The sequence below is a fragment of the Rhinoderma darwinii genome, chromosome 2 (assembly GCF_050947455.1).
Source record: "Rhinoderma darwinii isolate aRhiDar2 chromosome 2, aRhiDar2.hap1, whole genome shotgun sequence".
In the NCBI taxonomy this organism is placed as follows: Eukaryota; Metazoa; Chordata; class Amphibia; order Anura; family Rhinodermatidae; genus Rhinoderma; species Rhinoderma darwinii.
Genome location: NC_134688.1, coordinates 336426241 through 336450510, shown reverse-complemented (window position 1 = coordinate 336450510; position 24270 = coordinate 336426241). Strand labels below are relative to the sequence as shown.

At 40.2% G+C, this 24270-nt stretch overlaps 1 protein-coding gene across 1 annotated transcript in view; it reads right to left on the bottom strand.

Moving 5' to 3' along the window:
• The window catches only part of PLXNA2 (plexin A2), a 307602-nt gene that overhangs the window by 229689 nt on the left and 53643 nt on the right, over positions 1 to 24270 (bottom strand). The window contains exon 3 of the mRNA XM_075853680.1: positions 16942 to 17124. Coding sequence (XP_075709795.1) covers positions 16942 to 17124 — 183 coding nt within the window. The remainder of the gene's footprint in view (positions 1 to 16941; positions 17125 to 24270) is intronic.

The following is a 24270-nucleotide window of genomic DNA, read 5'->3' as shown; positions in this document are numbered from 1 at the left end:
CACCAAATTTATTAAAGGGTCGTTCTTCTTTTAAATTAAGTGCATTTCTCGACAACTACCCTTTCCTATTTCATTGGTGCAAAATATGCTATTATTGATAAATGTGGGTAAAAAGGCTTTCTGACTGATTGTGTGATAGTGCTCAATAGTCAGAAAAATGATCATAAATACAGTAAATTTCTCAGTAATCTGAATATTTTCTAATATATTAAAATTGTCCTTCCTTGACCCATTAGATGCCAGATCAGATGAATAACAGCTATGAACAATAGCAAGTACATCAAAACTGGTGGCACATGAGACCGCTCCAGAAGTTTAGTATGGTGCCTTGTTTATAGAAGAAATGTCAAGGATATTTTCTGAAGTGGAATGGATGCATCATGTTTATAATTGTGATTTATGTTCTCAATAACTTTAAGCAAACTCCTTCTTCAGATGTAGTCCATGGATGAACTCAAATGATGGCTTTTCATTCCTTATTATCCCTGTAATCCCTATTTTGGGTAAATGATTTATGTGGACATATAATTATTGGATGCCAGTCTGTCAGGCCCTTTAGAGTAATTATAACTAGCTTGTGGATTATCCAGATATTTATTTGCTCATTGGTGTTTGTGGCTTAGTGTAGTAAGCTGTTCTCGATAATTTCTATAAGCCAACGTATCTGCCTGCATCTGTGCATCACACGAGCTTCATTTGGAGATTTTCTTTAGCCATCTGATCTGATTCTGTTTATATATAGAAGGTAAGTGCACAATGAATTGCTACATAACATATAGATGATAGGTTACCTAAACGTAGGATTGACGTTTTGCTTTATTTTTGATCCCATCACACTAACTGAAGAATGGACTATTTCCCCCTTATTTTATATTACACTACATTTTACTTATTGATCAGTGTTTCTAATTACATTAAAGGGGTTTTCCAAGATGTAATTTTTTTTTCCCTTTGCCGCTTTACCTCGTCATTTTCCCTAGTGAGAAAGCTTCTTTGTTGACCTAAATGAGTTTATTTACTTCTGGTTGTTTCTTCGCTCTTCCGGACCGGCCGCTCCCAGGATGCACCACTTCTCTCCCACCAGGCAATGCGCCGGGAGCAGGGACTGGCGGGGCTGCTTAGGCGCAATGTGGTATCATTGGACAGCACATGCGTGGTTCAAAGACAGATTATTTGAACCGTGCATGCGCAAGTTTGCTGCCGCATCATACTGACACGCCGTTCACAGAGCAGACAGGAAGAGGAGTTCGTCCGGAGGTTAAAAAGAATTAAGAACGGTCGGGACGTCATCGGAAGTCCTGAATTCTGATGGGTGCAGCGTCACGTGACACTACTTGCAATCAGAATAAATCAAGATCTATCAAGAGGTAAGTATATTAGAATGTTAGTTTAATATCTAAATAAAATGTGTTAGGAAAAAGTTTTTTAAAAGTGGAAAACCCCTTTAAATGGACAGCTTACAGTAAGAGTATAACCCAATTATATTCTATATCATTTATATATTACATTAACTTTATAATACTTATGTTTAATCTTTCTAACAATTGTGGAAGTGAAAACTGGAAGTTGTATGAACAAAAGTTTCTGTGATGTGAAAGCATGAGTTAAAATGATAATTGACCTTATTTGCATAAGCTATCACTGTCTGGTGCATTTTTTTCCCCTATAAAATAAAGATGATTCCTTTGTCTACTTGACTGATCACATTAGTAGAAGTTACCAAAACTTACAGTAAAATGTCTTCAAGTGAACCTTCATGTTGGGCGAGTTAAAGCAGTTAGCAATGTACAGGTCTTTTTCATCTGCCATCTTCCTTTTCGTCATAGGAGTAGGAGGTCATAGAGGGAAGATCCTGGTACTGGTGTGTCCCATCAGTAAACACTAACTGAAGGCTTCAACAACCAACAGGAACTAATCGGTTACTACTGAAGAAGAGAGGAATCATTGGCTGATTGCTCCATTCTCTATGACCTTAACAGGCTTAGGTCTCATGCAAACGACCATAGTTTTCATCTGTAATTAGGGATGAAATTGCGGACCCATTCATTTCTACAGAAAACTGACACCTTTTCTAATGTTTGCGGATGTGTGTCCAGGCCGCAGAAATAATCCGCAAAATATAGAACATGTCCTATAATTGTGGCATGGACTCGCCCATAGAAATCTTTGGGCGCTTCTGCAATTACGAACATACTGCGGATCTGTATTTGCGGACAGTAGTATGTAAGGTAATAGGGCTTTGCTGGGAATGGTAGTGCTTGTCGCAAGCACTGAACTACAATTATTGTGTCATACTCAATTCAATGAATGGCCGCACTGAATTTGCACAGATTTGTCACCTTTGTACTACAGAAAAGCTAATGATGTGAATACCATTCACACTTTCACCAATCCACAAGCAGCAGTCCCCAAAGTATGAATGGACTGTATTTATCCTTTTCCAATATTGTGGGAGCTCTAGGGGAACCAGCAGGAAAGACAAAATTGTTAGCAGAGAAGATAACATGGCTGTCACCACTAACTGAAGCAAAGGTTCAGCTTATATTAATGTTAAACATCAGAAACATAGTCAAAGATTACAAAAAATGCAGGAAATGGTTTTCATTATGTCGGCATCATATTTGAAGAGATAAAAGAAAAATATTATTTATTGGCAGGCAAAGCTTGATGAAAGTGACATGAGTATATCTGCGGCTGGAGGACATGGGCTTGTACTGGAAGGACTGCAGCAATAATAGGACAGCGTCCTGCTGATAACATAATGGGAAGTGACTCCTAATTGAGGGGAAACGAGGACTGTAGCACAGCCAGAGTCCACAGCTTAACAGAGTTGACCCATTAACACAGGCGTCTGGCAAGCTAAGGTTATTTCCCACAAACCCGTGTTCCATCAATATTTCTGCCCTGCCTGGTCACATATTACTGACAAAGACAAGAAAGCAGACCATAGTTATATGTTTGGGACTGAGTGGGTATGTGCCAACTGAGCGGTTTGAGGGCTAGTTCGTGTTCTTGTAGCCTCAGTAGTTTTGTGTGAAGGTTAAAAGGAGTACTAAATAAAACTGCAAGCCGCCTTAAGTAAGGCATCTATTTATATAGCTCGCAAATAGGTATAAAACAATAGAACAAGCACAGGTTTCAGAAGACGATGGCAGATAATGCCGTGATCCTGCAAGTTACTGCTTTTCTATGCCTATTCAGCATACTGTACCAGTGAAAATGAATGAATTAGGGTTTCCATAACAGAGTTGTATTAGAAGATAAAGGCCATCTCCCAGGAGTCAGTTATTCGCTGTATGTGTAGCATTAGAACCTCTGAGGTATACCATTTACTAAAAATACAGCTCTATTTTACTATAAGGCAGTCCAGAAAGTGTCATGTTTCCTTTTTATCTCAATATCAATAAAAGCATATATTAAAATTAATTATATTTTCAATACTATTTGTGTACAGTTAATGCGGAAAAAAAAATCTAAATTTTAGTAGCGGATGTTGGCTTTCATTTTTTACTTCCAAAAATATTAGCAACAGAGTGAAATGTTACTATGGAATACGTGTATAGCCCCCGGTACTGGGTAATTTATTCCTATGTTGCTCTGCTTTCCATCTGGCAATATACACATAATTCCCATGGTAAGTCAGTACATCACTGTTTTGTGTACACAGATGTTATTAGCTCATTCCAAGTCCTTTGGTATATACAGTCAATATGGTAAAGAAACCATGAAAATATGTAAAGTAGCGGTGCCCACTGAGCGCAGACTATCCGCATCATCTGATTGACATTAATTGAAATTTAGTCAGTCTCAAATGATCTCATGCCCCATTTGACCCAATAATGCTGCAGGGGAGCAATGTATATTTTGACAACGTAACAAATACCTTCTATATTGAATGTGCTTAAAAAAAAGTTCATCTCTGATAGAGACGGTATGATTGGAACACAAAGTTATAAAATCCGGCCCCTCGTAGTGATGTGCGCTGAGCATATCATTCGGCCCATGTACATCCTTATAATATAGCTTCATCAAAAAACTGACAGTGGTAAATGTGCCTCTATATTTTCTACCACATTGGGCACTGCTTTGTAATTAAAATAATCCCCACTGGGCTTGAGGTATATTGCGTTCTACACGACATCGTTTTTCATAAATGACCCCTTAAATGTTATGCAGAATGCAAAAATGACATCTAAGCAACTCAATCATCAATCCAATAATTCATTACATTAGTCATTTTCCGTTATGGAATTGTAGGTTCTTATTTTCAGTTTGCTCTTGCTTAAAATCAATTCTTAATGTCAACATTTATTAGTGATGCCGTCGTGGTTGATTTGATAAAAAAAGAAAAAAAACAGACTTAGAAATAGAAAAACACAAAATTTTATAAACACCAACCATGTTCCTATTTATAATGAAAATGTGAATACCCTTCTGTCTACCAGTTCTCCCACTGGGATATATGATATTATTGCCAATTATTCATTTTTAAATACATTTAAGTACATACACTATATGGCCAAAAGTATGTGGACAACCCTTCTAATTATTGATCTCAAGAGTTTCAGCCACACTCCTTAAAACATTTGAATAAAACCAATAACACAGCCGTGCACTGTCATAGGATGCAACCTTTTCCACGAGTTAGTCCAGTCATGGTCAACTGTGAGTGCTATTATTGGTAAGTAGAAGCATTTCGGAGTAATTACAGCTCAGCCACGAAGCGGTAGACCAAGCAAACACAGAGTGGGCCACCAAGCGCTGAAGCAATGGCGCATAAAATCCGCCTATCCTCTGTTGCATCATTCACCATACAGTTCCACACTGCCTCTACAAGTGACATCAGCACAAAGAATGTGCGTTGGAAGTTTCAATAATTTGTTTCCATAGTCGAGCAGCAGCCCACAAGCCTAAGATCACCATGCCAAGCGTTGCCTGGAGTGGTGTAAATAAGGCCACCACTGGCCTCTCAGATAGTGGAAACGTGATCTCTAGAGCGATGAATCACGTTTTACCATCTGACAAATCCGGATTTGGTGAATGCCAGGAAAAAGCTACCTACCAGAATGCATAGTGCCTACTGTAAAATTTAGTGGAGGAGGTATACGGGGCTGCCTTAGTTTCTCACGCTCAGCAGAGTTATCACCAGTTGCTACAAAGTGATTTATGCAGTGAGCGTCTGTATCATAAAACAATATAAATCTAACGATGGTAACATAGTATTTCATGGAATACAAGTAAAAATCCTACCAGATGGTTGCCACTTAGTAACAGGAAAGTATGAGTGAAAGTTCTCATTCCATTTTTAGCTGATTTGGAAGACTGCAGTCAGTTAAATAACCAGTTAGTCTCTTCACATACTGTGTATAGTGCTTGTGTATGGCCACTACAGCAAAGTAAAATAATGATAGGAATCATGACATCACTATTTTTTTTACTGCTTTATTAAATGTAGCTTATTAAACACCGCCATACTTTAGCTGGAGCTCTGTGCTACTGTTATAAAATGCCCTTTTAATTGACCTATTTTATAAGTTTATGAAATGCCATAAATGTCCGATAGATGCAGGTCCCACCTCTGGGACCCACACCTTTCTCTAAAACAAGGCACACTGACCCTTGTGCTACCTTGTCCCACACTCGATGTTCTGAGGCCGCTGTCTAACACGGTAGTCGGGAGTACGAAAACAGCCGAGCTCGCTGGGATACACTGTTTCTGTAACTCCCATAGAGGTAAATGGAAGTTATGGAAACAGCGTCACACTGCGAGTTCCGTAGAGAGGGTCCGCATCTAATGGACATTTATGGTATTTCCAGTGGATATGCCATACATGTCCAAGATGGGAAAACCCCTTTAAGTCTGGAGCACAAATATTTGTCTCAAAAAAGCTCTGCTGGGTGAATGGGAGACATATGGTGCATTACAGGGTCAACATAATTATACAATTTTGCTCCCATAGGGATTTTAGGCTGTGCTCAAATCTGCGTATGAAGATCCATCAGGAGCCTCTGTTGCAGATCCGGTAGATAATGCCAGACAAAATAGCGAAGCATGCTGCACTATTTTGTCTGGTAAATTGACAGACACCAGGATGGAAACCCAACAGACCAATTATAGTCAGTGAGGTCCGTCGGGCGCCATTGTTGCCTATCATGCAATGGATCCTTCAGTGTCGTTATTTTCGTTGTTCTCCTCCTATAGGAAATATAGAACGCAGATGTGATGCTAAAAACTACCTCTAGTATCCTAACTTTCTTTAAAAATAAATATCTGTCTGAATTAATATTTAGAGTATGACAGCAATATACAGACTAATGATCCCTGACAAGTACAGTGAACATTATTGAAATTTCATGGCATTCCAATGGAAAAATTATAATTTCAAGTATTTTTCTAAATAATCCTTTACGGTCAGGCACAAAGAAGTTAGTAATTATTCCATTTTTTCCAGGATGAAACCATGGAGCTCTCAATGTTCCATACGTTAAGACAGCACAACTTTACTACTCAAAATCATATTTCTTTATGCCAACACTATTTCATTTTTATTGCAAGATGCGCTATTCCTATAAAAATCACATCTGGAATCAATTATTTAGAAATTTTTCTTAAATAATTATATTTCTTTTCCTGTCATCCCTCCAAATGTATTTCACATTCACTTTATCACTTGAGATACAATGAACTACATACTGCTTCTTCTTAGTAACAACAGTAGCTATGTTTTTACATAAATAATGATAGAATGGTATAATAAATATATTCTGCACAATGACAAGGTTATTTCTTCATGTAACTCATACTGTGATCCCCTAAAATTTCATCTTTGTATCCAAATCCTAATCTGTGTATCCGAATCACAAATCATTATGGGTTCCACTCTTTTACAACACATCATTTAGCCACTTCCTCTATAAACTGACAGCTAAATGGCCTGTCAGGAGACCTTCCATTCACTTCTGTACAACAATCAAAATGACTGGTCAAGGCCATCCCTGAAGCTCTGGCTTTTAGACTCCTTCAGAGATAGATGTACTTCTAAGGCTTTGTTCACATCTGCACCAGGATCCCGTTCCGACGTTCCGTCTGAGCTTTCCGTCGGAACGGAACCCTGACTGACACAAACGGAAATTAAAGTTTTCTGTTTCCATTACCATTTCAATGGTCACGGATCCGGAGCCAATGGTTTCCGTTTGTCTCCGTTGTGCAAGGGTTCCGTCGTTTTGACCGAATTAATACCGTAGTTGACTACGCTATTGATTCTGTCAAAATGACAGAACCCTTGCAAAGCTGAAACAAACAGAAACCATTGCGACCTGCTCCATCCCCATTTTAATCAATGGTGATGGGAACGGGTCCCTGGAGTAGATTTAAATGAAGCCTTAGAACCATTCGCTGCTAAATAGAATTTTTGAAAAGATAGCTCATATATTGTAATATAATATTAACTATAACAAAAAAAATTGACAAATGTCTTTAAGACGTCATGTGCCATATACTGTAGTCATCACAATCACTAACTTATATTCTACTTGTCGCTGTTCAGATCACATTTGTGATTTATGCTTAGCATGTACGCCGGGAATAGCTCCTGGTGTACACGCTAAGCATATCCATAGTGTTCCATTAGCCCGACGGAGGCCAAAAGAGTCTCTTTTGGCCTCCGCCGGGCTGGTATAAATCGGTATAGCGCATTTTTACAATGGGACCCTATGGGCCACATATCCCACTATATGTCTGAGACACGCCCTCACCTACTTCTTCACTGCCCTCTAATAGACCAGCGCTGATGACGTCAGCTCTGGTCCATCGCTACTGACACTTCAGAGGGCAGTGAAGGAGGAGGGGGCGTGTCTCAGACATGAAGACTACGTTCCCTGTGCAAGTCTAAAACAGCAGCGGCCATGTTGGATGGAAGACAATGGGGGGCGTTAACGGAGAAACGGAGAGAGAAGTACCAACGGAATGGACACCACTGCCAGTTTATTTTTTGGTAGGAATGGAGGGTCGATTTAAAATACTTATTTAACAAATGTTATATAAAAAATAGAAAAACAGCCCAATAACAAGCAAGTATGGTGTCGTTTTGAAATACATACATATGATTTGCATAAAGCTCAAATCCTGTCCCATGAATTGAATCACTACCTAGAAATGCTTTTTTTTATTCTAGGACCAATGCGGCTGATGCATCTTTGAACTAGCTTTATCAAAGAAGAATCCGGTTCAAAGCACTGGGATATTTCCCTTTGATATACAGATTTTTCTTTGCAAGCTGTTTTAATCCTATGTTTAAATCTATGAGTTTTGGGCACAGTGTCGATCAGTATGTCGCAGCCTTAGGCCATAGCAAAGACAGTTGCTGAGTTAACCAAATAGTTACATGTCAGGAAGGGTTTGGGGTGACAGTACTGTCAGGCAATAAGATGACTAAACTGGGCAGATAGCAGTTCTGTACTTTGTTCAGCTCAGTTTGCCTGAAGTGTGAAGTGGAGTCTGGCAGCTCAGTGACTCTGGAATACGCTCAGCATTCCTCACTGAAAAGTTACTCTCCTACCCGGATGCAGCCACATCCGAACACAGGAGAGGGCCAGAACCGGCTTCCTCTTCTTGTGTCACCCAGAGAAGGCTTTGGTGTTTGCTTCGAGGCTGAGCTGGGACAATCTCATGATGACTAAACATCTACTTCCCCTTCACTTGTTTTCCCAGGCCGGGTGCTGCTTGCAGTACGATGGAAAGGACAGAACAGATTTGTCAGAAAAGTCCGACACTTGGCGAACAGACACATATTTAGATATGCAGTCCTGATGACAATTTACTTAGGACATGTCCCTACTAGTTTGACTGCTGTATAAAAGGACCTGCTTCTTACACATAATAATCATTTTAATTGCTTCTTTTTTTTTCAGGGAAATTGTAGTTTCTATAGAAATATAAATATCATGTTAGGACACATCCATGTTATGCATGTAAAGCCATTCTGCATTCCTACAAATTAGCCATAGACTGCGTAAATGGCTTTCCATAGCATACACAGCCCATAGTATTCACATAGCTAGAGAAGCCATGAGTTTTTTTTTTTTTTTCAATAAGTCTGTGTGGCATTGCTGAAGACCAATTTGTCTATGCCCAAAGAGGTATTTTATTACTGTGCACTTACAGTATAACAGAGTCATCCCATCAGACCTGCTTTTTACAACTCTTATTTATCATAAGGGGAAGCTGTGGGTGGCAGCTACATGGTCACACCAAATCCTCCAGAGTGGGCGCTGCTATGTTTATCGGCTCTCTGTTATGGTCAATAGAGGGTGGTCTCAAGTGGGGGACCACCCTTTATGATGTTCATATACTCTAATAGGGCATTTGGGAAGGTTGAAAAAGGGTTGTTCTAATGGGGCAATCCCTCTAAAGAGTGATCAGTCTCTGCAGAACGTCTTTATTTATGAAGTATGTCCCAGAGTAACTGTAGAGTCTCCGCTCCCAGTGTCGAAGCAGCCCTGGTCAGGAGGTACAGAGATGTTGATCATCTTTATTTTAATCTTGCAATGTGTAGTGTAGGTCAATCTCTTCTGTTCGAGTCAGCTGTTTGGAAATGTTAGAAATATCTATAAAATCTATTATTTAGATGATAAAGACAAACTGAAGGCATTGTGGAAGCAACCTGATGAAGTATTATTATTGTTCTTGCCCCTTACATGGCAATTTCTTAGAAACTAGAGTACATTATATATATATATATATATATATATATATATATATATATATATATATGTATATATATATATATATATATATATATATATATATATATACACATCACCATTCACTATTACCTTTTGCAAACTGGTCCTGCCCACACTACCTCAGATTGTCAAACACACTTTGCCGCTAGACCAAATTTATTTCAGGTAGAGCAGGTACACATTCAGGTACCCTTTATTTCCTTGCAGTAGGTTGGCAGCTATAGATCATAAAATGCTCCTTCTACTGAGATTCAATTCCCTACAAAGGGAAAAGAAGACTGAAAAAAGCAATGGATTTACTTCACATCAAAGCCAGGCATTTAAAAGGCCTCTGCTGTACAGCTAGCATCGGGGATTAAAAACCGTGCCGGAAAGAATGTTCTTTCTATAATCCTACATAATTAATGTGGAGCATTTTCACTTTGTGTTAAATACCTAACATGCGGCAACAAGCTGTTGGCTCTAACCTGCTTTAAATGCAGCCTCACCCTATGCACGCTTATGATGCAGTATTTCAATGGCCTAGGACAGTCAATGAGGCAAGGGAGCACAAAGGACGGTGGCTGAGAAAGGACAAACCTGTAGACTCAATTCTTAACCTTTTCGACTACTTGGACTGATGATAGGACTATGTTACCTGTGCAATAAGCGGTCTCTGGACTTCACCAAATCCAGCCCCCAACACCTCACCTATTAGCTCACATTCTTAGGACAGAAGTAATCATTATTTAGAAAAGGTTGAATTTTGATCCCAATTTTGCAGAATTAAGTTTCATTTTTAGTTTAAAGTAAGTTGACGTCTGCAAACAGACACCATAGGAGTAATTGAAAGTGTACTTGAGTTTTCATGAAAAAGTAAAAAATGATCATGCTTTTTTCACCTCCTATTCCCTCTGTTTCAGTTGCCCTTCTATTTTCTGTTCTCTCCATAGTAGGGGGCATTTCACTGATATGCAAATCTGCCAGGAGGGCATGGGGTGGACTTCCTGCCCACACTTACAAGCATGCCTTGGGGCTCCATTAGGAGTCCACACGATAATCAACCAATAGACTAGCTCTCATTATACATAACTAAATATATATATTTTTTATATATATATATATATATATATATATATATATATACATATATATATATATATACACACACATACATATATATCACACACACACACACACACACACACACACACACACACACACACACACACTAAGCTCTTTATATAAACAGTCAGTTCATGGCTCCTGGGACACACATAAGTTCTCTTTTTAGTACTGCTCTCTCATGTAATTCTTGCAGTAGCTGCTTGTTTGTATCTCTGTCTGCTGTTTTATAGCTATTTTCCGTTTCAGCAAGCCAGAGTTCTTGCTTCCTACTCTATTTCATACATACTTTCCTCTTTCTCTCCAGCGTATGGTTCTTATAATTTGATTTACCACTATTGCTCGATTGTCTGCGATGTCTCTCCATTTCTCTGACTCCATGTGTACTTTGCCCTATGCTGTCTAATGTTTGTTGCAATAATCTCCCAATAATTACTAAAAAGCTGGTTGTAAGCGCTTACCTGAGAGAGCAGTACTAAGAAGAGAACTTACATGTGTCCCAGGAGTGATGAACTGGCTGTTTGCAGTGTAAGGCAGCCTATGAGTACACAGCAGCTTTAGAAGAGACACAGCCACACTTCCTGTAGTCCGTCTCCTCTTCCCCGTAACTAGGGACGGATTGTGAGTGACAACAGGGGGACTACTATTAGATTACCAGAAGTTGTTTGAAAAGTTAGTGTCCAAATAATATGGTGCTTTTATCAAATATGTCACTTGCTGCAACCAATTGGAAATTGGCCCTGAGTGAAGTGCCAGTGGAAAAACCTGTTAGTCACTGGTTGATAGGTAATAGTGCATAAGAAACCATCCAAATCTAAAAGTAACTGTTTTACACCCACAAGAATTGCCGAATATAAGCTATCAGCGGCCCCCTCTGTGGCTGCAGCTCCATAGACTGTACAGTATACATGCTGCTGAAGCTAAACCTCTATTAAGGCTAAGTTCACACGGAGTATTTTGGGGGAGGAATATCTGCCTCAAAGCTCCAAACGGAATTTTGAGGCAGATATTCCTCCCCCAAAATACTCCGTGTGAATAGCAATTATCGCGCCGTTTTTCGCCCGCGGCCATTGAGCGCCGCGGGCATAAAACACGCTTTCTCCTGCCTCCCATTGAAGTCAATGGGAGGTCGGACGCGGAAGCGCCCGAAGATAGGGCATGTCGCTTCTTTTTCCCGCGAGGCAGTTTTACTGCTCGCGGGAAAAAGACGCCGACGCCTCCCATTGAAATCAATGGGAGGCGTTCTCGGGCCGTTTCTGCCGAGTTTTGCGACGCGGTTTCCGCGTCAAAAAACTCGGCAAAAGACCCCGTGTGAACATAGCCTAATACTGACGAATACAGGGTAACATCTCGGAATCTGAATTCCATACAGACAAACAGACAGTTTTCAAGGAACTGTTTCTTTAGTAAGAATATATTAGGGAAATCTCGTTTATGTGCTTTCTTAATATAGAAGTGAAGGTTCACCTGAGGTGGAATATGGAAAGAATGCCATTTATCATTTTATGACTACATGTCATTCAGAGGTGATATATTACTCAGAAGATAGCAGTCACTTGGGAAACTAAGGACAGTATATAGAAAAAATGTTGTAGGATTTTAAAACCTAAAGTGTAGCAGATTCTTAAAGATCTAGTTTATAAGGATTTTTTTTATTATTAAAACAAGCATGAAAAGGAGTCTTATTTTAAAATGAGCCTAGGGCTCTGTCCAGGGGCGTAACTAGGAAAGACTGGGCCCCATAGCAAACTTTTGACTGGGGCCCCCCCTCCCCTGGGTGTCACACAACCCCCCCTTGTAGATAGTGCCTTTTTTACAGCCCCCCCGTAGATAACGCCATACAGCCCCCCCCTGTAGATAACGCCATACAGCCCCCCTTGTAGATAACTCCATACAGAGTCCCCCCTGTAGGTAACGCCATACAGAGTCCCCCCCATAGGTAACGCCATACAGAGTCCCCCCCCTGTAGGTAACGCCATACAGAGTCCCCCCCTGTAGGTAACGCAATACAGAGTCCCCCCCCTGTAGGTAATGCAATACAGAGTCCCCCCCCCCTGTAGGTAACGCCATACAGAGTCCCCCCCTGTAGGTAACGCCATACAGAGTCCCCCCCTGTAGGTAACGCCATACAGAGTCCCCCCCCTGTAGGTAACGCCATGCAGGGTCCCCCCCCCTGTAGGTAACGCCATGCAGAGTCCCCCCCCTGTAGGTAACGCCATGCAGAGTCCCCCCCTGTATGTAACACGATGCAGAGTCCCCCCCTGTAGGTAACGCGATGCAGAGTCCCCCCCTGTAGGTAACGTGATGCAGAGTCCCCCCCCTGTAGGTAACGCCATGCAGAGTCCCCCCCCCTGTAGTTAACACCATGCAGAGTTCCCCCCCCCTGTAGGTAACGGCATGCAGAGTCCCCCCCTGTAGGTAACGGCATGCAGAATCCCCCCCTGTAGGTAACGCCTTGCAGAATCCCCCCCCCCTGTAGGTAACGCCATGCATCCCCTATCCACAGGATAGGGGATACATGTGTGATCGCTGGAGGCGATAAGGAGAACGGGGGACTTTCAGTCCCCCAAGTTCTCCATGACTAACCTCTGACTTCCGGCGTCTGCGCAGCTCAATAAAAATGAAAGGAGCGCTGGTCACGCATGCGCACAAGCGCGACCGGCGCTCCATTCATTTCTACAGAGCTGCCGACACAGACCCCGGTAGTCCGAGGTTTGTGATGGAGAACTTCAGGGGACTTTCAGTCCCTCGTTCTCCCTATCAATGCCAGCGATCACACATGTATCCCCTGTCCTGTGGATAGGGGATACATGTCTTTTGTTTAATGGCAGAGCGGGGAGATACCTCCCTGCTCTGCCGTAGTGTTCAGTGGCGTCCCGCTGTAGCAGCCATAGCGGCAGCTAGCGGAGCCTCCGGCCATGGTGGGGGCCCGTGCCGGCGGGCGACACGGGCCCCCTCATGCCGCGGGCCCCGTAGCAGCCGCGGTAGTTATGCCACTGGCTCTGTCCACATCAGCATCATGGCTTCTGTTTTTAAAGCAGCCATCACAGCTATGACAGATCCTGACAGACCCTACTAGCTTATAATGGGGTCCGCCAGGGTCACAATATTGCTGATAACAAGAGTGGTGCTGCAGAGTGCCCCTTTACTGTCATCAAAACTATTGATTCCCGATGGAAATATAAAGAAACATGATTGTTGTCACCTGCCGAGTTACGGGATCACACTAACAAAATTAAGTATGACATGGCTCAAGGCTTCAACTGTAAAACCTCCTTGAGATGAATTTGTTAACTGTCAGATCCAGATAGACATGGATACTGTTAAATGGGTAAGATCCCAGCAAGATCCAAAACTACACACGAGAGACAAGTTCCCATGCCTTAATGAGCTCTGTCAAATATACTTAATACATACATTTACCATATTTTACAGGGGGAAGATCTTGTGTGATAACAGATGTATTACTCTTTAAAAAAAAAACTTGTACACCTCTTCAGATATCTTAGTAAACAGCCAGGTCCTTTTCAATGAGAAGAGAAGACAATCCGACTGCAGACAGGCGACGATCTGTTTGGCAATTATTGTCCGATGCGCCATAGCCCTCGGCATCAGTCCCTTCTGTGATGGCAACAGAAAGGAATGATGCCTTTCATGATTCATCAAAGTAATAGCTACAAAAAATGCTGTTACGTAGCCCCGGGGGCTCTCTGTAGTGTCGAGCGGCAAGTGGTTGACCTCTTAGTGTTCAGACGTATCTGTCTGCTAAGCCTTTACTTTGGACATGCAGGAGCTGAACCCTAATGAGTCAATCCAATGAGCTAGCAGCCATGTTGAATTTTCAGAGGTTAACTCCTTAGTCACTCGACTAGATGAGGAAATTATTATGTGTAAACTAATATAATCAAAAACATACTATAAAATCAAACCAATATTGAATTTATAATAAATATGATCGGAAAAAAGTAATTGTACCATAGTCTTCATATTGTCAGAAAGAAGCATTAAAGGACAAATGTTTATCTCCACCCCTATCAAAAAACAATCCAAATAATCAGATTATGTTTGTAAATTACCAGTATTGAAAGTTAATATATCTAAATTATAAAGAGGAAGGTGTGTTTATTCACCCCACCAGCGACGTTTCAATCCGACTTACTGGGATCTTTCTCAAGCCTTGAGAAAGATCCCAGTAAGTCGTATAGAAATCGGATCGAAACGTCGCTGGTGGGGTGAATAAACACACTTTATTCATTATTTTGGAGTGCTGCCTCAAATCTTTTTTTGTATATTTAAGGGCTCCTAGCCTGAGCCTTGGAGGATATGCATCCATTACTGAAGCGGTGCTGCTTTCATTTTTTCTTAAATTATAAAGACTATAAATACCTTGCCTAAATTTAGCCCCCAACTAATAACCTGCCTAACAACCATAGTCTGTTTGTCCAGTGTTTAGCGGGATACACTATACATTCAAGGCTTCGTTCACATCTGAGCAGTTATTCCGTTCCTCTGTTTTGTTAAAGGAACAAAATAGCGAAAAAACTCAAGACCTGGAGCCCTTGCATCACGGATACTAATAGTGCCTGACGGAACCCATTGACTTTAATGGGTTTCGTCAGGTTTCCGTTAGGGTGTCCGTAGTTTTTTCATCCCTCATTTTTCACCAGATCTGCGACAGGGGCCCCTAACAGAGCCAGCAATGAAATTGTGAACTGAGCCTTATTATGACAATCATAGAGGGAAATTCACTGGAAATTCACTGAATAGCCCAAGACTTGAAATAAAAAGAATTATACTTACAGTGCGAGGATAACTTTCATATTCTACCTTACTTTGCCATGAAAACATTTTTACAGACCTAGTTTAAATCTTAGTGAAATGTTGTGCGGCTCTGCCAGGCGTTGTAGTAAAGAAAAAGATTGAACGTCAACGTCTTCACTTGCTCCTTAGACTTATTTTAGATTGTGACCTTCATGTTTGGCTTTCTAATAATCTTCCCATAAACTACATCACTCCCGTTCAATGTGTTAAACTTCATCATTCCGCATGTTATTCGCCTAGATTTCTCACCACTTAGCATTTATCCCTCACTTCTTCCAACTAGGACACTCTCTTCTATTTAGTATTTGACTTCCTTCCCTTTCCATTTTTTAAAACTCAAAATGAAATACACCTTCTAAAATGGGCCTGGTATTAAATTATAGATGCCTTTTCTATTGACTCCAGATGCGCTTGACTTGCACTTAAAATAAATACGGTTTTGCTCCTAGCATGTCTGTAAGCCTCCCATTATACCAATTAGACTTCAAGCTCTTCTGGTCAGTGGCTCGAGCAGCCTTGTGTTATCATTTATCTGATGTTCTTATTCCTATATCTCTACAGGAAAGTTTGCTTTTTTCTAAAGCTCCGCATGCCGATTCTGTTTGAGTACTCACATACATACATAAATACATACATACATACATACATCTTAGCAGAACATTATTCTACAGATATGCCACATGGTTCGTTTTCCTTAACTTATTAATAGTTTTGCACATGAAATACTATACATCAATTCCCTTATTATTAAGTACACAGTGTTTTACAGAAGCTCCAATGTTCTTAAATAGTTTTTTATTTATTTTAGAAACTTTTTTTAGAACATGCTATGTCTGCTGCCAATAGAATGCAAGCAAGGGCATTTGTGTACCCACAAATTGTTTGACTTTCATCTGTCATCTACTTACGGATAATTTATATACCAGAACACACATACAATATAAAATAATTGTATAAAACTTATTCAAATGCATGCTAGCATAAAAAAGGTATAGGTTTGTGTTTTGTACATCCTCTGTCTTTTAAAGGGGTTGTTTGTGATCAAAGGGGTTCCTCCTTTTTCTGGAAGCAGCACCACTCTTGTATATGGGCTGTGTCTGGTATTGCAGTTCATTCTCAGTCAAGTGAATGGAGTTAAACTGGCAGATACAACCCATTGACAAGAGAGGCGCTGTTTCGGAGGGAAAAAAAGATGGATTTGTTTTTTCCATACTGGACAACTGAACAAGCTTACAGAGAAGAAAACAACCTTTTGACTGTATGTGGTCTTACCTTTTTAATCCTGCCACTTTTGGTCCCAACAAATACCACGCTGTAGTTGTTGTAGACATAGGAAGTCAGAGATGTCATCCGGTCTCTGCTTTCTGTATAAAGTGTAACACCTTCAACCAAGTTCAGTCCTCCCAAGGGTTGGTTAATATCCAAACCACAAAAATTGTCATCAATGGGTACCGGCTGAAAAAACAAAACAAAAAAACATATGAACAATGTATGAATAAATGACACATTCATTTACCTGATGACAGCAAAGAAAAGGAGGGTAAATGTTACGTAACACATACATTATAGTAAATTATGCCATGTCCAGACCCATATAGACCAAGTGATCATTTTGCACACTAGGGAGAAGGAGTAAACTGCTGGCAAAGCAACATGTTCTTTCTTTCTTTCACGCAATGGCAGACATGGAGAGAAAGTCTGGGTGACCGCATACGCAACAATTTAGATTTAGCTAATGTGTATTAGGGGTCCTTGTAATTTATTGTGCAATATCTATAAAACAGTGTCCTGGTGGCATGAAATAACAATGCCGTCACACTATCTTCCCTGTGAAAGAATGGCGACTTAACAAGTATCACTTTCTATATATATTGCTTGGGACAATTGATACCACCTCACATGGCTTCAATCCCACTGATGATAAAAATGGGCATGGTGGCCGTCTCTAGTTATGGTAAAGTTGCTCCATACATATTTTGCTCTGAAGTGCAAAGCCTTTGCCGTATAATAATGTCAAACAGTTATTTTCTTACTATTTAAATTGACAACCAATTACTTCTGGTTGGTACAAAATGCACATAGAAAAAAACAAAATAACGTACAACCTTTAAAACTACTAGAAAAGTAAAGAGAAAGAAAAAACATTGTATAATGATTAAAAGAAATGCAATGGTATATGAAAATGTCTTATATAATAACACATGGAGTCATAATATAATGCTGGTATAATGAATTACCAGGAGATATGCCATTTAGGATGCCCAGAGATACAAAATCCAGCTTTGTAACAGAACAACCAGAGGAGCTGTTCCTGAGGTCACACAACACACTGGATTCGAGTTCCTTTAATGAGAAGAGATTGATGACCGTGTTTTACCTAATAAGTAACAGGAACATGGTTCCCTCTACAAATGAGACTCTAGATTCCAAGATCAATAGCTCAACATCCAAAAATGACAATCTGGAATCATTAGTCTCTTTAGTAAAAGTTTTTTGTATTCTTATTATAAATGTCAGCTAAAGAGAAACAAGAGTTCTCTTTACCACAGCAAATACATATCACAAAGAACATCTACAAGAATAAGTGGTGGTGGACCATGACTACTCTACTGGTATCCACTGTAGCTGCTCTTCTGGCTTTCTAATGCCTGCCAGGCTCCCTCCAGTGTCTATTCGCAAGGTGAAATGAAAAAGTGGCCCGAGAGGTATGAGAGTAGGCTGGGTTCACACAAGCATGTTACGTCCGTAAAGGACGGAACGTATTGCGGCCACAAGTCCCGGACCGAACACACTGCAGGGAGCCGGGCTCCTAGCATCATAGTTATGTACGACGCTAGGAGTCCCTGCCTCGCTGCAGGACAACTGTCCCATACTGTAATCATGTTTTCAGTACGGGACAGTAGTTCCACGGAGAGGCAGGGAATCCTAGCGTCGTACATAACTATGATGCTAGGAGCCCGGCTCCCTGCAGTGTGTTCGGTCCGGGACTTGCGGCCGAAATACGTTCCGTCCTTTACGGACGTAAGATGCTCGTGTGAACCCAGCTTCACTCAACTCTTTCCTCCAACGTGTAGAGACCAACATTTTGTGATCTGCCAGTCGACAAAATATATGTATACATTTGGAGCCAGTTATACCACTGAATAAGCAAACATGGCTTTTTTTTTAACTGGCCAGCAATGAGAACTTTTCTAGACATCAACAGTAAACAACCAAAGTAAGTCTCTATTCACACTGCGTTTGCAGTGTATGTTGAACGATTGTGCTGTGAAATGCTCCAAACATATAGGCTGAACGAGCTTTGAAATGGACAACTGGGCGTTTTTATTTCGTTATGTCCAACTGGGCGTGTATTGTTTTTTTTTAACTGGGCGTGTTTATGTGTATGACGCTGACAAATCAGTGACCAGTCAGCATCATACACTCATCTCCATTCATTTACACAGCACATAGTGTTCTTACTAGAACGATGTGCAGCCAGATACACAAGTGTCCTGATAATGAATACACATGAAATCCAGCCTGGACGTCATGTGTACTCAGAATCCTGACACTTCTGAATCTTTTCTCTGAGATTGCAGCAAGAGAAACGAAATCTCGCTAGATTACGGAGCTAAATGAGATTTAGTTTCTCCTGAGAGTCAGAAGTGTCAGGATTCTCAATACACATGACGTCCAGGCTGGATGGTCATGTGTATTCATTATCAGGACACTAGATTAACGTTAATCAAGTGTCCTGATAATGAATACACATGACCATCCAGCCTGGACGTCATGTGTATTGAGAATCCTGACACTTCTGACTCTTTTCTCTGAGATTTCCAGCAAGAGAAACGAAATCTCGTTTACCTCGTAATCTCGCGAGATTACGAGTGGCTTGCTGCAATCTCACAGAAAAGAGTCAGAAGTGTCAGGATTGTGACTACACATGACGTCCAGGCTGCAGGTCATGTGTATTCATTATCAGGACACTTGTGTATGCGGCTGCACATCGCTGCTTGCTGGAGATGAGTGTATGATGCTGACTGGTCATTGATTGGTCAGCGTCATACACATAAACACGCACAGTTAAAAACACAATACACGCCCAGTCGGACATAACGAAATAAAAACGCCCAGTTGTCCATTTCAAAGCTCATTTGCATATATATAAAATAGCTCATAACTTGGCCAAAAATGAACGTTTTTAAAAAAACAAAAACGTTACCGTTATCTACATTGCAGCGCCGATCACATGCAATAGGAGATAGGGATTTGAGAATCTGGTGACAGAGCCTCTTTAAGGTCCCATAGACCCGACATATGCCAGAAGAGTGTCTTTTTGGCATACGTCGGGTGGTCAGCATACCTTTTTTGTAAATGTATTAAATAGCGTAGTCGACTTCTACGCTATTCAATACAGAGGCATCCAGCATAAGAACGTATACCATGCAGTAGACTTTTTTTAATAATGGGAGTCAATGGTTGATGTATGCCCTATAGCGTATAGTCCAATGTACTCTGCAAGCGCAATGTGGATAGAGCATAAGATAAATCCTGCTTGGCACACTTGGGTGTCTGTTCTGAGGAGGTAAAACCACATCACATTTGTTCAGGTTTTCTGTTTCTACTGTCTACCTCCTCTTAGTGGTGGTGGAAGTGTCTGATAGATGTTACGTTCCCCCTGTCCATGTAGATGACTTGTGCGCTTAGTTTAAACAATTGTTGTGTACATATAGTCATGTTTAGGATTGCTCACAAGCACAGTACTAACTTCATAAAAACAGCTTATTTTGCCAGTTGCTATTTAGGTGTTTTCATAAGGTCCAGGGCCCTAGTACAGCAACATCCCAAAGTCAACTTCCAACTATCTTTCTGTTAAAATGACCGAAATGTATCCCCCCCCCCCATGTTAGATTGTGAACTCTTCCAAGGACAAATGTTGACCTAGAACATCTCTTGACAGCTGCACGTTCCGTTGATACTTTTGATACTTTAGAATCAATGGGTTTTAATTCTACACAGCAGCCTATTAAGTACATAACAAAATGAACATAAGTCCATATAATGGTAAACCGAGAAAAATATATCATCGATAGAAAAGGAAAATCCTCAGGATGCATTAAAACTTCTGTCAGTGGAATTATAAGTGGAGCTGCTAGCAACCCTATAAAACGTCAGTATGACTCCCATTATGTCAGGGTTTCTGACAGGACGACGAGGAAATAGCCATAGTGTCACTTTAAATCTCTGTGTTTTCTCTGCGAGACAGGTGCTAGGTTTGATGTATGTAACACAGTGCAACATATGGGGGAGTGCATGTCTTCCCTGCTGCTTGACACAGAATATTCTGCATTCTGAATGTCAGCGGATGAAGAAATACGACTTCACTAATTCATGTATTGACTACAATCTATTCCTTTGCAGAGTAGAAGAATACGAATAACTGCCCATGGTTCGGATGTAAACATGGAGTCAACAAATTCTTGAAAATCTCCAAATCTTTTTCCATAATCAACTATCTAAGGTCTATGACCAGCTCTATTAAATGTGCAGAAGCAGCATATATTCATCTTATTTAATCATTTCTATTTTCAGCCATATTGAGCAATAACATTTTGGCTTGTTCAGCCTAGTTATCCTTTTTCTTTAATATTTTACTCAGGTATTTCTTAGTTATGTCTGTTTCCGGCAAAGCAAGGGTCACTAACAATATGGTCTCCATAATAGCTCGAATCAGGTTGTCACCCAGCCCCCTAAAGAGAACTGCTCACTTACTGTGGAAGTATGGGCCCCCATCAATACTCTGCAAGTTTCTGGGAAATATATACTTAAATGAGAAAGGGTATTAATTAATATTATTTTTAACAATGTTGCAGTAGAGTAACTAAGCATATTATGGCATATTGAGGAACTCGAGTCCGGTGTGTTGTGTGACCAGGGAAGCTGCTCAGTGACAATAACGTATCATGCACACTGCAGTGTATAGAGACATGAATAGGCCATATGGTGCTAAGTATGGTGCCCTAATAGGACCAGAAAAGTTAAAAGTTACCATTATGTGTATGTTACTAAAATTATGGTATACCTCCTACTAAATGACAGCAACACACACACAATAATTATAAATTCAATGAAAACTTTATGGTTACATATAGATAAAAATACATGAAAATGTAAACATACCCACAATGAAGGATTAACCCCAAGGTCTATAATCAGATATAGTACATATAGAAAATGGAAAGTGAAAAACTCTACAATCAATGTAAGCCACATATAAGTATACTAGGACTGAAATGATATAAAGTGCAAAATGGATATAATAAACCAATAAAATACCTAGATACAGGGGAAGTGGAACATACAGAACAGCGGGTAATTGGGGTGTGTTACCCCTTGGTCTGTATGTTCCACTTCTCCTGTATCTTGGTATTTGATTGGCTTATTGTATGCATTTTGCACTTCTTACGTAACTCCAGTCCTAGTATACTTATGTGGCTTACATTGATAGTAGCACTTGAATTTTCTATATGTACTATATCTGATTATAGACCTCAGGGTTAATACTTAATCGCGGGTATGTTTATATTTTCATGTATTTTTATTTTACAATAAAGTTTTCATTGAATTTATAATTATTTTGTGTGTGAGGCTTTGTTCACATCTGCGTCAGGGCTCCGTTCCGACTGAACTTTCCGTCGGAACGGAGCCCTGACTGGCACAAACTGAAACCGAAGGTTTCCTTTCCATCACCATTGATTTCAATGGTGACAGATCCGATGCCAATGGTTTCAGTTTGTCTCCATTGTGCAAGGGTTCCGTCATTTTGACAAGATGAAAACCGTACTCGACTACGACGGAACCCTTGCACAGCGGAGACAAACTGAAACCATTGACACCGGATTTGTCACCATTGAAATGAATTTGTGTCAGTAAGGGAACGATGGAAAGCTCAGACGGAACGGAGCCCAGACCCAGATGTGAACGAAGCCTCAAACTGGGAGGTCATTGTCGTCTATGACCAGCCTTTGCATAGATAAACTGTGATAGAACTAGCAGCTTGTAAAGATCTCTCCATCACATACTTTTCACTGGTTTGTTTTTATCTCTCTCCTGTTTGCTGTTTATTTAAACTGTGTGTCCTTTTTCTGAAAAAAATAGAAGCAAAGCTATTAATCTCCCTGGTAAAGCCCTCATATATTTCTAGACTGCAAGAGCCTTATCACATTATCTTAGAATAAGTCACTTTTTCCAATATGATCCTTTGCAGTCTGAGTGGAGAAACTCTCTGCAATGCCTGCTGAATTGGACAAACTAAAAATGAACAGCAAAAGTTGCCATTTGCCAGCTGCAGGGGGGCATTGGTAATAAGACGGCTCTGATTTATATAAGTAGAGCCTTATTTCTGCCAATAGATGGGTCTTCTGATAAGACCTGGCAAAATTATGACAGTTCTGCAATGGGTTACAATAAAGTAGCAAGAAACTGTTGCTGACACTTTAGAGCCATGGTAAATGTAAAGCCAGTGATAGGAAAAAATTGGAGGACTCCTCCTGCTCACCGTTATGTGAGTCCAGGTATGGACTGCACTCGGATCCTACGTGGCGGCACACGATGTGGATAAACAGAACAGAAGAAATTTGATCCAGTGCTGGTTGATTTAAAAGGAAACGATGTTCCAACTTTATTCGTACAAATGGTAAAATCCGATGGGAGTAAGGGTGGTTGCATCAGCAATAAGCCTACGCGTTTCTGACAGATCACATGTCCTTAGTCATTGTGCCATAACAGTCGAGCCGTCAGTTTCAGCTTAACCGACGGACTCGGTTCAGACAGAATGATACACCTTCTATGTATACAGAATACATAGAAGCTGTATCGTAAAAAGTTCATTTTTTTTTTATAAAAGTCAATTTTCAAGTTGTTTAAAAAGATAAAACATTGATTTAGCATTTTTTAATGCAAATTTTAATTGTGGCTGGAATGTATTTTAATAGGATAAGTCAGATGATGAAAATTTAGTTTTAAATTGTTATGATCTAACTGTCCATCCAATGCTCGAAGCAATAACTTGTTATTTGTCTGTGGCTTGATAAATCCTGATGTAAGCGCATTTGGGCAGGGGCTACTCTCTTTTTGTCTCATTGTTTGTTCATCTGTTTTGAATATTTGTCATTTTAATTGTTAGTTACTTCACCAATTGTAAGTGCTGCAGAATATGTTGGTGCTATATAAATAAAGATTATTATTATTTTACGTGTAAATACAGCTTAACAAAGCCCATTCCACTTATCCTGATACATTGCACAATCCCATCGCTACGTACGTATTGTATTTAAACCATGTGTTGTTTGTTAATTGTTTGATGAGCCAGCAATAGTTAAATAAATACCTAAGACTTCGTTCACATCTGCATTGTGGCATCCGTTCTAGCGGATCCGTTGAAATAAAAAAAAACTGACAGACTGACTGATGCCAGACTGAATGCAACGGAAGGTAAAATATGTTTGTTTTTGACAGATCAGTTTACCAGATCCATCAAAAAAACTGGCTCTTTTCTTTCCGTTTGTGTCAGTTTGTCATCAGTTATACTCCGTTTTAAACCGATTCGTTTTTTTA